The sequence below is a fragment of the Mus pahari genome, chromosome 3 (assembly GCF_900095145.1).
Source record: "Mus pahari chromosome 3, PAHARI_EIJ_v1.1, whole genome shotgun sequence".
Lineage (NCBI taxonomy): Eukaryota > Metazoa > Chordata > Mammalia > Rodentia > Muridae > Mus > Mus pahari.
In genome coordinates, this window is record NC_034592.1 from 24,767,528 (window position 1) to 24,783,412 (window position 15,885).

Consider the following 15,885-nt stretch of genomic DNA (forward strand, 5'->3'; position numbering starts at 1 on the left):
TCTTCAGAAGCCAGCATGGGCCCACACCTTCTGGCAGAAAATTCCTGAAGGCAATTTGGCAGCAGGGCCATTCAGTGAGATAACAATAGCTACTTCCACAATGCCGGTCTCGAACCCCCCTCTAGCCCCCCCCCCCAAAAAAAAAGACTAATACTGCTTTTTGCTGGCAACTCTCCATATATGCACACAACCAAGGAAAAATTTATATGAATTGCCCTTATCTCTCACATCATGGTACATAATCATAAAACAAGTAATGAGCAGTTTTTAAATACACTGTATATTATTCTCATAGAATTTGGGTGATGTGAAAAGTTTCAGACATATTTATAATGTTCTGGTGGTTCTTTGCATCAGTGACTTGTGCTTCAATCTGATCGTCACAGGAGCATTTCTGTGTCAGGTTCCTGCTTTAGTGACTTACTAATCTTGGTTTTCCAGTCACAGAGGAGCTGTGATATGTCTCAGGATCATCCATGCCTTCAGTGAACTGACCAGTCTCCTTGACCTTTCTGTATTATGGATATAACATCTGACTTTATTATAGGGTCAATTTAAGACACAAAGCACTGAGATTAAGCCAGTGTTTGAAGATAGACTTTATTTTGTCCATTTTACACTTGAAATCTGAAACCCAAGGCTTTTGTAAATGTTCTTAGCCACCACATATATTCAAGCTGTTATTTTAAGAGACATAAAATCTGCTGAAAACATACCTGAAATATTGTAACTGAGAATATATAAATATGCAATTCATAGTTGCTGTTATTGTTTCTTTATGCCCATTAATTGAAAATTTTCAAAGACTTATTTTTATTTATTTTTTTCATGTGCCATTTGTGTGCAAGGTTAGATGTGGGCAGAAAGGAAAACTGAAGTTACACATTTGTGAACCAGGTGATAGTCTCTGTGGAAGCAGCAAAGCATTTCTCTAGCATCTAATTGTACTTTTGCTCTAACTTGTACATAAGCTGTAACCAAAAAACGACCCTGTAATTTCCAGCTACTTTTTGGTTGTTTGGTTGATTGGTTAGTTTTTTTCACAACAAGGTTTCTCTGTGTAGCCCTAGCTGTCTTGGAACTCACTCTGTAGACCAGGCTGGCCTTATTTATCTGCCTCTGCCTCCCAAGTGCGGGGATTAAAAGCATGCACCACCACTTCCTAGCTTCCAGATCTTTTTTAGATAATGATTTAATGATACTTAGACACTGGTTTACAGGTGCCATGTTAATGCTTCATTTTTTTATTATTACTCTGTTACCTTTTTATTTCTTTGTACACCATTTTATTTTCAGTAAAGAATCTTTCAGAGCCTCTTCCCTTGCCAAAGTAATGAATTATGGCTTTATTTTTAGGCATCTCAACTTGAGTGTGAGACCGAAGCAGTTGTCATCCTTAGTGAGAAGTGGTGTTCCTGAAGCTCTTCGTGGAGAAGTCTGGCAGCTGCTAGCAGGCTGCCACAACAATGATCACTTAGTAGAAAAGTACCGAATTCTCATCACAAAGGTCAGAGAGGTTATAAAGTTTAGAGTGAATGGTCAAATGTTTTATACTTTCTCTTAAATAAGTATAGCCAAAAAATGTCTTTTTCTCTTGGCACAAAGATGAATGCACAAAGTTTACTTCCTCAGTTGAGTTTATCTCAGTGGTGGGAAATGTCCTTCCTACCTGGAATAAGTTTTGAGCCAGGCTGTATATGTAACGCAGTGTTTACAATGTTTCATTTTTTTGGGGTGGGTTTTTGTTTACTTGTTTTTACTAATTTTCCCTTTTTTTGGGGGGGGGGGTTGAGACAGGGTTTCTCTGTGTAGCTAGCCCTGACTGTCCTGGAACTCATTCTGTAGACAGGAACTCTCAGAGATTCACCTGTTTATGTCTCCTAAGCACTGGGATTAAAGATGTGCACCACTAAGCCTGGCTCTTTGTTTTTTTGGCTTTTTAAAAGGAGCTGCCTGTTTAAAGCTCACAGTGCAGACAAGATTAGCCTTGGACATGTGACAGTTCTTCTACCTACGGCTCTAAAGTGTTGGCATGAGCTTCCACCCTCAGCTATAGATTTATAGCTTTTTACTGTGTGTCTCTTTTTCTGTGCTGAATAAAGCCATGTGTAAGGCTTTGCTACATTACAAACTTATATCCAGACACTAAACTAGTAGCACTTGTATGTCACTAGTATTTTATCTCTAAATTGCTTGTGCAGTAGATGCCATGAAGGCCCATCCACATCCCAAGTCTAGAAATAGAATGCACCAATGACAGTGTCATCACTGAGCAGATTGATTCCTTTTTAAATAAAATTCTCTCTCTGGAACTTGATAGGCAAGGACTGAAATCATAGTGTCTCTGGGCACTCAGCAGTGAAAGGTTGTCTGTTGAACAGGAAGCACATGGAGTTAGGAAGCCTGAGCTCTGACCCAGAGTTCTCACGCTTCCATTTATAAACGTAGTGAGGTTCTTCACCTTGGACCAGTCATTGGGATATCAAATGTCTGTGGTTTCTATAGTTTTAGATTCTATATGCACAGATTTAACCATCAGTGATAGAGATCTATCAACTTTTCTTTCTTATCATTATTTCCCAAATAATAAAATCTAACAAATATTTGCTTAACATTTACTTTGTATTATATATTGTAAGTAATTTACAAAGGATTGATGTATACAGGAGTACCATATTTAAATGCTTCTTCTTCCCTCAGTGCTAGAGATTGAACTCAGGATCTTGGTCAAAGTAGGCAAGCATTCTACCATATTCCCCATTTTCTTTTCTTTTCTTTTTTTTTTTTTTTTTTTGGTTTTTTATTTTCGAGACAGGGTTTCGAGACAGCACTGGCTGTCCTGGAACTCACTTTGTAGACCAGGCTGGCCTTGANTTTTCGAGACAGGGTTTCGAGACAGCACTGGCTGTCCTGGAACTCACTTTGTAGACCAGGCTGGCCTTGAACTCAGAAATCCGCCTGCCTCTGCCTCCCAAGTGCTGAGATTAAAGGCGTGCGCTACCACGCCCGCCCATATTCCCCGTTTTCCTGCTGTACCATTTTATATAAGGGATTTAGCATCCATGAATTTTATATTCAATAGAGGTCCTGGAACCAATTTTCCCTGGATACTAAGATGTCATTCAGGCTCCTCCTCCCTGACATATCGCATGATCAGCCCATGATCACAACCATAGATCCTGGGAGAGGATGCCAGAACAGCCAGGAACAAAAGAAACCTCAGGCAAGCACTGCGAGAACTGACTCCCTGGCAGCTTGAGTGAGACAGTTCATTTTAGTGTGGGGAACAAAGGGTATTTAAACTTTTGAGGGGTGAGTAGGGACCATCAGGTTTAGTGGACATCATTGTCGGGGGCCATGGTGCTGGGGAGGCCTCATTAACATTAGTAGGAATTTCAGGTGCTGCTAGGCATGACCTCGTAAGGCAACAGGAAATTAAACCTAGCTGTCTGGCTATGTGACCTCCTCCACATATCTTTGTGAAAACATTTCCATTCCATCTGTCAAATCTGGCTAAGAGGTTCCAGGGTTTCCTGCATGCCAAGAATGTGAATATATTGTCTTGACCATTTTGAAGTTCTTAATATTGGGATTGTTTTTTTTGTTTTGTTTCCTTTTGTTTAATCCACAGAAGTTTTATATCATTTAGCCAGATACAGGTTGAGTAGCCTGGTCTAAAAGCTTGGGATCAGAACTGTTTTTGATTTGTTGATTTCTGTTTCCTGGTGGTGGTGGTGGTGGTGATGGTGATGGTGATGGTTTTGTTTGTCTTGGTTTGATTTGGTTTGGATTATGTTGACTTACCAGTTAAATCACCACGAAAGGAAAATTGAAGTGCTCTGAAACCTTAGGCTATTGCAAGACTTTTAGCACTTGCTTCTAGGTCTGAACTTCAAGAATAGGAATGCATACCTAGTTATTGCAGCTTCATTTAAAAGCTCTTGAAACCTAAAAACAATTTTTATTGTATTTGGCAGGTTTTTTTTTTTTTTAAAGAAAAAAAAAGGATTGTCTCTGTTTCAGTCAACTATAAACAAATAAAATTTCATGAGAGTGTTAGAAAAAAAGTACATAACCACTGAATTCAGATGGCATTGAAGGTTTCTCATCTAAGCTTTCTAAAAAGTCTTGTCTTCTGAAGTCACCCTGGAGGTGGTAGTCTGGGTAGAGTGTGGTGCTGCAGGTGCTGGAAGGAGCTCTGTTCAATGTGAGGAATGCTGGGTGACCAGAGTGAGACTGGACTGAGGCTGGAAGCCAGTAGAGGCCAAACCTTAGAAAGTGACATATTAATGGTTTTGTGTAGCAGGAAAAGAAAGTTGAATCATTTTATTTCATGTTTATTTTATAGTTTGTTTTTCTAATGCTGGCTTTTATACATGCAAGTCAAGAGTTCTACTGTCCAATTTTGGTTCTAGTTCCAACTAAAGCCATACAGTTAGGTTTAAAAAACAGTTTAACACAATAGAGCGTGTTAGTGCAGAGGCAAGCCAGTTTCTTTGAGTTTGAGAACAGCCTGCTCTATATAGTGTGACTCTGCCTCAAAAAATAACATAAAATAAATAAATGAAAATTTTAAACAAGCATGTAACATGATTTCATATGTCTGACAAAAGACAGTTTGTCTTGCTTCAAGTCCTAGCTTCCCTGTTTTCTACCTGTCTTTGTTGGACAATTTAATATCCCTAGGCATAAAATGTGATAATCGAACCTTGCTTATGACTATTAGTATTAATAAGAATAATTCATAGTCATAATAAGTGTAAGCTACTGCCTAGTTACTGTTACTTATCTATTATTTTAGTTTTAGAATATTATTTTGGCTTCAGTGAAACTCTGGCTTGAATTGGGGTGCTGGGAACACTTTTTAAGACCTTCAGTAGGTAATTAAAGCATTAGATGGTGCAAGACCTGTCATTATTTTAGCTATTCCTTAAATAAAGTATAACTTACGAAGTAGGCATAGGGCGAGGTTAAAAGTAATAGATAACCATAAAATAGTTATAACAGTATGTGTTGCGATGTTATGTGAATGTTGGCTGTCTCAAACTGTAGGACTTTTTCATCCAGTGTTTTAAGACTACAGCGGTGCTGAGATATTGAAATATAAAATTGCAGATCAGGAGACTGATAGATATATTGTATAAGAGGTTCTCAAAGGTAGAACCCTCAACATACATGTGCTAGGGACTGGGAGAGTAGGAACCAGGAGTACCTCAAGTTATCTGTGAGTGACAGCGATTTAGATACAAAAAGCTCTGAGGCAGGAGGCTATCCCTTCTGTGCTGCTGTTCTCTGCTGAGGCCTGTCACATACTGTTATTATTCTCCTTGAACATGTCTCTTTCCTGAATTAAAGTGTTCACACTTCACTGAACTGTGATTGTAAGCATCCTTTGCCCACAGTAAGAAAGCATGTATAAAATAAATAAAAATACAAGTTGGATCACATGGTTCTTTGTTCACGTGTACAGATCTTCTAGGATTACTACAGTTGCCAGCATTTGTTTTCTTTTACTCTACTGATGATGTGAGGCTTTATTCAGGCAAAATTATACCATTCCCGCAGCACCCAGTTATTGAAAAGCACCATTTATGACATTATCCAAAAAAAATAGAAACAAGATTGAACTGTAAGATGCAAAGACTTGTACCTGAATACCTGTGTACTGTCACTCCACTCCTAACTTAAACTAGGAGAGACCAAATAGCACCATTTCCAAATATTAGCCAATATCTAATAAATGATAAAGGAAAATTGAGGCTGAATATTGTCTTTCAGCTGTAATGTCTGGTGCAGCTGAATTAGACTTCCTTGGGTGCCATGTACTGTTAACATGCTTCCTTCCTGTAACACTGTCCTTTGTTCTTGGGGACATAGTACACAAAAATAGGACTTTCCCCTCTCTCCTCTGGTACTGTACTTCAGCCCAAATCCTGACTCCTCCCTCTCTCCATCCCCACCTCTGCCCGTGCTTCTTACTGGCAATCTGAATTCTGCTCATTTACCTATAAGGAAGATTGCAGACCAACGAGGAAACAGCTTTCAGATACTTCACTGTGGGCACACCGGGTCAGTGCCCACTGTGCCGTCCGGAAGTCGGGAAGCTCCTCTGTGGGAGTGAATGCTGATGAGTTGTCCGGCATGCTAAAGTGTGTGTGCTCTAGCACACGTGTGTCCCTTCCCTGCCCCCTTTCTTCCTTTTCCCCAGCCCCTTCTCTCTGCTTCTCCTCCTACTCCTTTAGCCCCTCCCTCTGTGCCTTAGTTCTGCAGTAGGCTGGCTTTATGAACATTCCTGCATTGCAAGGCTTTCGGTTAAGGATGTATTGTGGCTTTTGTTTGGATTTCAGCGTGCAGAATCACAGGTAACACTCTGAAGTTGAGCTAAGCAAATAAATTGTATTAAGGTGTTTGCAGAGATATAATAGTACATTGGATTTAATGTAGAAAATTAATCTTGGTTAATTTTTATCAGTGACAATGTTTTCAGGATTACCATAAGGAGATTCTCTTACAACACGTAAAATAAAAGAAAATGAGGGTTTGTAATTTCTTTCTTTATGTTGATCTTGGAAGCATGGTGTTGCTGTTCCTCTCCGTTTATGGAGGGGGCTGCTTAGGGTGAAGTGGGAGGGGTGCTGGCAGTCAGAGCTTACTAGGTTCTTTGTCTAGGATGTGGAATGCAAAATGTAAAATGCTCTCTCCTTTTCTTCTATCAGCCGTTCAGAGGAGACTCATTACAACTCCTGCTGAAGCTACTAATCTTCCTCCCTCTGCCCCTCCCCCACCCTCACTTGGCCTGAAGACACTGTCCCCAATTTGCCTTACTCTCTTGCTATGTGTATGGTGAACCTGGCAGTATGGCTGCGTCTGGGACTGGCCAGACAACTGCTGTTGGCTCTCCCTATTCCAGGAAGAATTTAAAGGGAAATTGTACAGCAGGCAGTATACCAACCACAGCAGCAACCCCAGGAACCTGGTGACTAGGGCTCCCTGGCTTTGTCACAGGCATGCAAAGCTGACTGCAGTGACAGTAGCTGCTCCTGAGAACTGAAGACAGCAGCCAGGTGGCAACAGGAAGTGAGCCAGTTCCTGAGCACGAGATGAACTCCACCTGGGATGGTAATCAGAGCAGCCATCCTTTCTGTCTTCTGGCACTGGGCTATTTGGAAACTGTCAGGTTCTGTCTTTTGGAAGTGCTAATTATTGTCTTTCTAACTGTATTGATTATTTCTGGCAACATCATTGTGATTTTTGTGTTTCACTGTGCACCTCTGTTGAACCATCATTCTACAAGTTATTTTATCCAGACAATGGCATATGCTGACCTCTTGGTTGGGGTAAGCTGCCTGGTCCCTTCCTTATCACTCCTCTACTACCCTCTTCCAATGGAGGAGTCCATGACTTGCCAAGTATTTGGTTTTGTAGTGTCAGTTCTGAAGAGCATCTCTATGGCTTCTCTGGCCTGTATCAGCATTGATAGATATATTGCCATCACTAAGCCTTTAACCTATAATACCCTGGTTACTCCCTGGAGACTACGCCTCTGTATTTTTCTGATTTGGCTGTATTCCACCCTGGTCTTCCTGCCTTCCTTCTTCCAGTGGGGTAAACCTGGATATCATGGAGATGTATTTCGGTGGTGTGCAGAGTCCTGGCACACCAACTCCTACTTCACATTGTTCATCGTGATGATGCTGTACGCCCCAGCTGCCCTCATTGTCTGCTTCACGTATTTCAACATCTTCCGAATCTGCCAGCAGCACACAAAAGAAATCAGCGAAAGGCAAGCCCGATTCAGCAGCCAGAATGGGGAGACTGGGGAAGCCCAGACCTGTCCAGATAAGCGCTATGCCATGGTCCTATTCAGAATCACCAGTGTGTTTTATGTCCTCTGGTTGCCATACATCATCTACTTCTTGCTGGAGAGTTCTACTGGCTGCAGCAGCCGCCTCGCATCCTTCCTGACTACCTGGCTTGCTATTAGTAACAGTTTCTGCAACTGTATCATTTACAGTCTCTCCAACAGTGTTTTCCAAGGAGGACTAAAGGGCCTTTCAGGGTCTGTGTGTACTTCTTGTGCAAATCACACCACAGCCAAGGACCCTTACACAATTAGACACAAAGGACCCCCTAACGGATCCCATATCTGAGGGGGCTCATATATTCAGTCGCTCTATTTTCAAGGAGAAAGGATGGCTTTGGTTCAGTTTTTTTCTTCATCTCTGCTTCCAGTTCACTAGAGATGTAGGAGCAGCTACAGACTATCCAGATAACCTTCATAGTTTGCACAAGTTGCTTCCTAAATGAGATTTAAAATTAGAAGAATCAGGATCATGAAAAGAATCACTCTTGATCCAGTTTTTGAAATGTCATGGAAGTGACTACAGTTCTCAGATTCAAAAGGAGTAAAGCCATAGTTGACACTCTCCCCACTGGCATGGCTGAATCTGGGTGTGAAAAGCATCAGCATGTTAAAAATAACCATTTTCTTGCCCCTTTCTGGATTCTTAAATGCAAGTTGGAATTTATGTGCAATTGGTATCTTCTAACAGAAAATATTAACATATATTGATGAACTAGCAAGGACTTTATCTGTGCCAGAATATAACTTACTGCAAGTTTCAGCATTCATTTAGATAGTGAAATGTTTTGTTTTCTTGCCTTTTGAGAGAAATCACCATAGGATGAGTAATGTGAGCACTGAATATTTTACTTTTTAGAGTTTTGAAATGAAGCAACTGTGCAGTGAAGCTACACAGTATGTGAGAGCCAGCTGCTTTCACCTCATGCTTCTGAGCATTGTGAGCATGTGTGCAGTAATGACATTACAGTGCTCTTCCTGGACCTCTGTCTATAAATATTGAGAATGTGTACACTAAGTTGGGTGTTTTATAACAAAATGTATTTAATCTAAATAAATAATAGATGGATAGCTGTCCAGTTGTAATGTGAAAATGTGTTTTTTAAAGTGACTGTAGTGGTTTTTGTTCTAATCCAAAGTCTTCAATGAGAACTGAGTCCTCTGACACAATCAGCCCAGGGTCAGCGTAAACTGTCTGTCTTCTAGATAGTCAGCTAGCATCACCGTTTTGGAAAACATTTTTTCCCTATTAAGGATGCCTCCTGGAAGGGGAGAAGTGGGCTCTGGTTGGGCCAAGTCTCCTTCATGCTATCCGATTTGTGGAAAAAATCCTTTGACATACATTTTTTGCCTCACTTGTCTGGTTTTATTTTGTTTTTCCAAAGCATTAACAAATGTATAGAATTTTATTGTTTAGAACTCGAATGTTCTGTGTTTATATGTAGAGAGAGTTAACCTTTTAAGTCTCTTGAAAGCAAGAGAATTGCTTGTCTAAAAGGAGAGAAGGCTTTTGGCAGCTAGTGTCAGAATCCCCTCTACTTGGTGCTAGTTTTCATTTTTATTGTCAGGAAAATTAATTGGCCTCTGCCTTTGACTAGAGGTTGTAGTGTGCATACCACAATTATATTTAGTGAAGTGGACAATGGAGGAAACCCACAAAAAGTCCACAGATACTTTATAAAACAGGCAGACACGCCTGCTTTTCACCCTGGTGTTAAAAGACTGTTCTTTTTAAAAAGAAGACATGTTTCTTTTCTTACACACACACCATCCTGGTATTGCACCCTTGCAAACAAGGCAAGTAATTTTTACTTGTATATCCATAGCAGAATTTATTTGTTCTGTTTGCTGTGTTTTCTGACTTTCCAATCCACCTGTCTCTGCTGGGATTAAAGATCCACCCTACCCAACTTCCAGCCAATTTTGATTTTAGGTTTTAGACATTGATTTTACTTTAACCTCATATATGTTCTGCTTTAAGGTTTTTTTTTTAAGATTTATTTATTATTATATCTAAGTACACTGTAGCTGTGTTCAGATGCACCAGAAGGTGTCAGATCTCATTATGGATGGTTGTGAGCCACCATGCGGTTGCTGGGATTTGAACTCAGGACCTTCAGAAGAGCAGTCAGTGCCCTTAACCACTGAGCCATCTCTCCAGCCCCTGCTTTAAGTTTTTTAAGTGACTGAGGATTATAAAACCATTTAAACTTCAGATTCCAAGATCTATTGTCAGGTGGATCTCTTGAGTTCAAGGTCAGCTGCTGAGAGGGAGGGAGGGAGGGAGGGAGGGAGAGAGAGAGAGAGAGAGAGAGAGAGAGAGAGAGAGAGAGAGAGAGATTGAAATTGATTGATTCTGAGTTCTCCAAATCTTGCTTGTTCGTTATATGTAGTATTAGCAAGTTTGGCTCTGATGATTCAGAACTTAGAGCTCATGCTAAAAATGCAGAGTTAGAAATAGCTTTGTTGGAGTTCAGCTTCAAGGAGAAAATGTTTTCCCCTGGATTCTGAAAAACAGTCTGTAGCGAATTTCTCCATGCATTGCACAAATGAAAGGTAGCTCTGTAGATTTGATTTGGATATGCTTCATTTCCTTCTGAGGCGTAGGTTCTTGTAGCCCATGCTGGCCTCCCCTAGTTCTTCTCCCCTCCCAGGTTCCTGGGATTACAGATGTGCTACCACACCACCTTTCTTTTTCATACATGCTAGGAAATTTAATCTTTTCATATTATCATTGTACTTACGAATTTTTTTTTTTAAGATTTATTTATTTATTATATGTAAGTACACTGTAGCTATCTTCAGACACTCCAGAAGAGGGAGTCAGACCTTGTTACGGATGGTTATGAGCCACCATGTGGTTGCTGGGATTTGAACTCCGGACCTTTGGAAGAGCAGTTGGGTGCTCTTACCCACTGAGCCATCTCACCAGCCCGTACTTAAGAATTTTTAGTTCAGCAAACATGGGAATCTTGGAAACAGTCTTTATTAAAATGTATTAAAACTGTAATAAGGGAGTCAACTTCACTCTTAGAAGGAATTAAGTCGCTTTTGTTTTGTGTTCTGGGATTCCATTTTGTAACAGTGAAAAAGAAAATTGTTCTGTTACTATCTAACCAAGCTGATATGTTAATCTAAACACAGCTTTTTAAATAGGATTTTTTTTTTAAATAGATGCTTAGTTTTACTAGTATTAATTTCTGGTTTTATTAAAGACATTTTTTTCAGAGTAGAATTTATATTGCTTTTTGGCGCCTAGACTAAAGAAGAAACTAAGTAAGGTAAAGGAAAACATCCAGATAGACCCTCTACTACCCTAGGTACTAACAAATGTCTTTTCAGATGGTCTCCTCTCCATTGTGCTGTGTAAATGTTAAGGCTTAAGGAAGCGATTCTATAGCTCCATTCATTGTCTGCATGGCCATTTTATTTATAATTTGCTGGGTAAGAAGAAATGAAGGGCATAGTTCCATGATCTCCAGGAGGAGGCAATTCTCTTAATGATAGACTCAGAAACTTGGTGTTTAATCTTTTTATTCTACCACATTTAAGGCAACATTTGATGACATTTTGTTTGAATACCAATCTGACTAGTTCAGAGTCAGAAAAAAAGTGCATATTTTTAGACTCAAATACCTCAGATAGCTCATTTAACTCTAATATTTCACTAGTATCAGAATACACATGCTTTTAGAGATAGTATGTAAAATTACTTCATAGTAAAGTTTGAAGTAAGAGCATACTAATTGTTTAACTTGTAAATGAATTACGTTTTTTATATAGTGATTTCAGTGAAAATATTTGTGCCGCTTAGAAGTGAGGAAGTAGTTGCATGTGAGCCCATACCCACCTCAGACAGAGCACTGAGTAGCCCAATGGCTACTAGAATTATTCACAAACTTGCTTCTTCCTACTCAAAGTCCTGTTTTGGACAACTTTTCTTTAGAGCAATATAGCTGGATAAATTCTATTTGAGTCTTTTTCCTTTGTACTTAAATAGTTTATGTAATATTTTTAGGATTGGAGAAACTTGAACTTTCATACTATAAATGAACTATCTCCTTGAGTGAAATGGCAGGTCTACAGGCTCAGATGGTAGAATGATATGGGAAAGGTTTCCTTGGCTTTTCAAAGATCCATTTGGAAAATGTGCAGTGACTTTTTAGGAAATATCTTAATTGTATTGACCATGTGTTTCTGTATTAAAAAGATCTGTGAAATAAGTTATTGGGAAACATTTCATGGTAGGGAAATAGTAGCACTGTAAGTTTGTTTTTTCTTTGTTTTTTTGTTTTTTGAAGCCTGTAAGTCATGGAATAATGTAGTTTTGTATCATTTTCCTGTCTCAGCTTGAAGAAAAATCAAATATAAATATACTAAATTATATGCAGTGTTGATACATATTGTTGATATAGATTCTACATTATTTCCAGAAGAAATGAGCTTTATGAAAAAAGGTTGCGTATTTGTTGAATGTTTAAAAGAGAACCATTTTAGTCATTGTAATTTAATGGATTAAGTTATATAAAAATATAACTTAAGGAATGTAAGAATTGACTTGGGTTTTGTATTATGTACTATGTACTTTATGATAACTGTTTTTATTAATTTTGTGCGCATTTGTGGGGAGTGGCAGTATAGAGGTCAGAGAGCAGTCCAGATAACCCAGTTCTCCTTTTCTACTGTGTGGGTCCTAAGAACTGAACTGGCATCAGGCTTGGCAGCAGGTTTTTTAGTTATTTTGTTGTTGGTGAGGGTTGGTTGACTGATTGAGATGAGGGTCTTACTTTATAATAACTCCCTAGCTTACCTGAAATTCACTGCATAGACCATGCAAGCCCAAGATTTTCTTCTTAGCATGCGATATCCTGTAAAAATTTAAGCATCCAACATAAAATAGTAATACTAAGCTGCTAACCTTACTACTTATTTGATGTGCATTGAAATATGTGTTTAGAAGTATTGAGTTACCAGAAACATGTTTACAGTATTGCACATAATTTTGTACCTTCTGATTTAATTCTTAACTTGCCGCCCTTACCACCACCACCACGTTTTTTCTCAGAATGATTCTCTGCCTGTCCACTTTTATCAGTAACAGTTTTTAGACTGCCTGGTCCTTGGGCTCTTCAGATGTGTTGCTATGCAGGAGAATCAACAATAGCCAAGCAGGAAAAGGTTGACCACACTGTTAGCATTTATGCCTTATCTATACATGATTTCAGGCTATTTTGCCAAACATAGGCTAGTTTTCCTGTGGGAAACTTGAGCCCTAAAAGGAAATGGACATAGCTAAAGGGCTACATGTCACATGGGACTTAGATTTATTTTTAGAAAGGCATTATAATGCCATATTTGGTTTGAAACAATGTGACAGTGGTCCATTATTTTATTAAATACAGAGCTGTCTTTTCTGAAGCCAACCACTTTTCTCTTACATTGTCTATCATGGATAGATCCATAGTGTCAGAATAATGCTTACATATTCATCCAGTTGGTGCAGTTTTATACATACAGATTAAAAGTGCTTCTTGAGCAGATATTTCTACAACAGGCTTGCTAAGCATAGTTTTTATAGTTAAGACTCTGGTCACATTACGTGGTTGTCTTTTGTGTTCTGTGTTTGGGGAGAGTTGTTTGTTTTATTGGATGTTAGGGATGGGAATGGAGAGGCAGAGGCATTATAATTGTTTGTCTTGAAAAGTAACAACTCACTAAATGAGACGATAATAGAAAATCTTAAGTAGATCTCTACCTTGAAGACTAGTTTAAAACAAAATAAATCTAACCAGCACAAATACTTGTTATTGAGTACTACAGTGTTTGGATAAGTTGATTCATAGGTTAAAAGAAAAAAAAATCTTATTCTGTCATTTGTATTTGAAGTGTCAGTGTTTCTGTTGTCTCTTCCCTATAAATTAATTTGATTGTAATAAAGTATGATGTTGGGAGCATACAATAGATTTCTTGAATTGCATACTGTCTGATTACAGACCTTTTCTTCTCTCCAGACCAGGCATAAGTCCCAAACAGCAGAACATGCCAAATACATATTTTTTCTTTCGGTTTCTCTGCCAAAACATCTATCTCAAATCAGGTGTGAAAGGTTAGCACTAATATACTAGACCTTGTTTCTTCCACTTAGTGTTTCTTCTTATAAACCCAGGCAAATAGGCTAGACTTATAATCAGATGGTTAGAAATACTGCAGGATCTAGCTTAGGTAAGTGGGCTGGCTGCCCAGGGTTGTGAAAACTAAATCAAAACAACAGAGGCGCACACAGAAACAAAACTGCATACTACAGAGTTTAAATCTTGTCCATTATACTGTTGTCTAAGTAGAACAACTCCAGAATCCACAGAGTGGCCTGATTTTAGTACTTCCAGTTACCTATATGTTCTATGTTCATGGAAATGTATTTCTAGGCTGTTCTGTGTTTTAGGTGATTGAGCTTTGGGAGGGAAACCTTTAAAACATTAACTACAGAGTGCCTTTATAGTATTTCATATATTTAAATATGTGTAGACCAATTTCCCTTTCTTTGGTTTAGCTTTTAAATTGTGCTGTTAACTTTAAACTGGTGCCAGTTTTATTGTCATGGGTTCCCCCCACCCAGCCCCCTCTGGAATCAGTTCTCCTAATGTATGTGAAAAGCAGTCTCTACTAACAAGTTTATTTTCTACTAAAATCCAACAACTTTGATTTCTACCCAGATCCCTTCTCTTGCATTGGTATGGAAGGACAGCACTCTAGGACAGAAATCCCATGGTTCCTAGTTAAAAAGCAAGTAAGGACTTAAAGAGCAATTGTGATAGCCATAAGGAACCAGTAATCTTGGATTTGCACAGATGTGCAATGTGTGTATTTAATTCTTGAAAGCTCAAATTAACCATGGAGATGTTTGCTTTATTTCTTTAGTTTTTTTTATCGTTATTAAATGAGGTCATTATTTATGTTTATTTCTAGGATTCTTGTTGACACTGAAGAGATAATAGACACTGGTTCACTCTCCATGGTGTAGAAAATGCTTATAATTCTTAGAATTCAGTTGTGATAAGGACATTCAGTAGTGTGGTAAAGCATCTAAGCCAAAGTTTACAGTGATAGCAGATATGAATGGTGCTGCCTCAACAGTAGAAAGAAGAACTTACTAGAAAGTTGACCTCTGACTTTCACAGTGTGCTGTGCCACATGCTTTACCTGTATTAACACACACACATACACCAAAAACAAAAACAAACAAACAAACAAAAAAAAACAAGGCTATGCAACCAGTATAATATATTTTATTCATGAAAATACATTTTGAAGATAGGACATGGGCAAGTTATGATTGACACATACCTGTAATCTTAGGACCGGAAAGCTGAGGCCAGCCTGAGCTATATAGTGAGATCCTGTCTCCTAGATAAATAATGTATTTGAGTGGGCTGCTTTTCTATTTTATGAAGTGATCCATACAGTTTTATGGCATTGAGAGCATTATTCTTGAGAACTTTAGATTTGGGCAACAACTACTTGGGAATTAGGATCCCCTTCCTTTTTATTTCTCATGGCAGCCTCCCACTGCATTTTCTTTGTTTGGGTACTACTTTTTCTTCCTGCCATTCTTAGCTTTCCATTTTCCAGATTGGGTTTACAAATAGTGTGGATTCAAAGCACTTCCTCCAGTCCCAGAGCCTCCTTAATCTTGAGAAGTTACCCAGTTGCCCTGTTCTCACAGTAAGGTATAAAAACAGACATCGGAGAGATTACAGAGTGCAGTACCACTGTGGTTTGAACTAAAACAATTTTGATGTGGGAACAAGGAAATACCACTTACTATAACTTCCTTAAATTTTAATCCACAAACTGTTTTAAAGGAGCCTTTCTCCCAGTCTCACCGCCACTTATCAAGCAAGCATCATGACCTAAAGGAAGAGTCACTAGAAATGAGCCCACCTAGCATCTAGATTTTGCTTTAGTGACATGTACTCATGAAAGGAACACAAACTGTGATGGTTTTAAGGGATACTGGTCAGACA

The 15,885-nt window shown here is 38.8% G+C and overlaps 2 protein-coding genes across 4 annotated transcripts in view; both read left to right on the forward strand.

The window, feature by feature from the left end:
* The window catches only part of Rabgap1 (RAB GTPase activating protein 1), a 114,953-nt gene that overhangs the window by 63,064 nt on the left and 36,004 nt on the right, over positions 1 to 15,885 (forward strand). For all 3 annotated transcript variants that reach the window (XM_021193476.1, XM_029536946.1, XM_021193477.2), the window contains exon 13: positions 1,357 to 1,507. In XM_021193476.1, coding sequence (XP_021049135.1) covers positions 1,357 to 1,507 — 151 coding nt within the window. The remainder of the gene's footprint in view (positions 1 to 1,356; positions 1,508 to 15,885) is intronic.
* Positions 6,121 to 9,115, forward strand: Gpr21 (G protein-coupled receptor 21). Its single transcript, XM_021193493.2, has 2 exons — positions 6,121 to 6,362; positions 6,717 to 9,115. The coding sequence occupies exon 2, from the start codon at positions 7,101 to 7,103 to the stop codon at positions 8,148 to 8,150; it is 1,050 nt and encodes a 349-aa protein (XP_021049152.1). The 5' UTR covers positions 6,121 to 6,362; positions 6,717 to 7,100; the 3' UTR covers positions 8,151 to 9,115.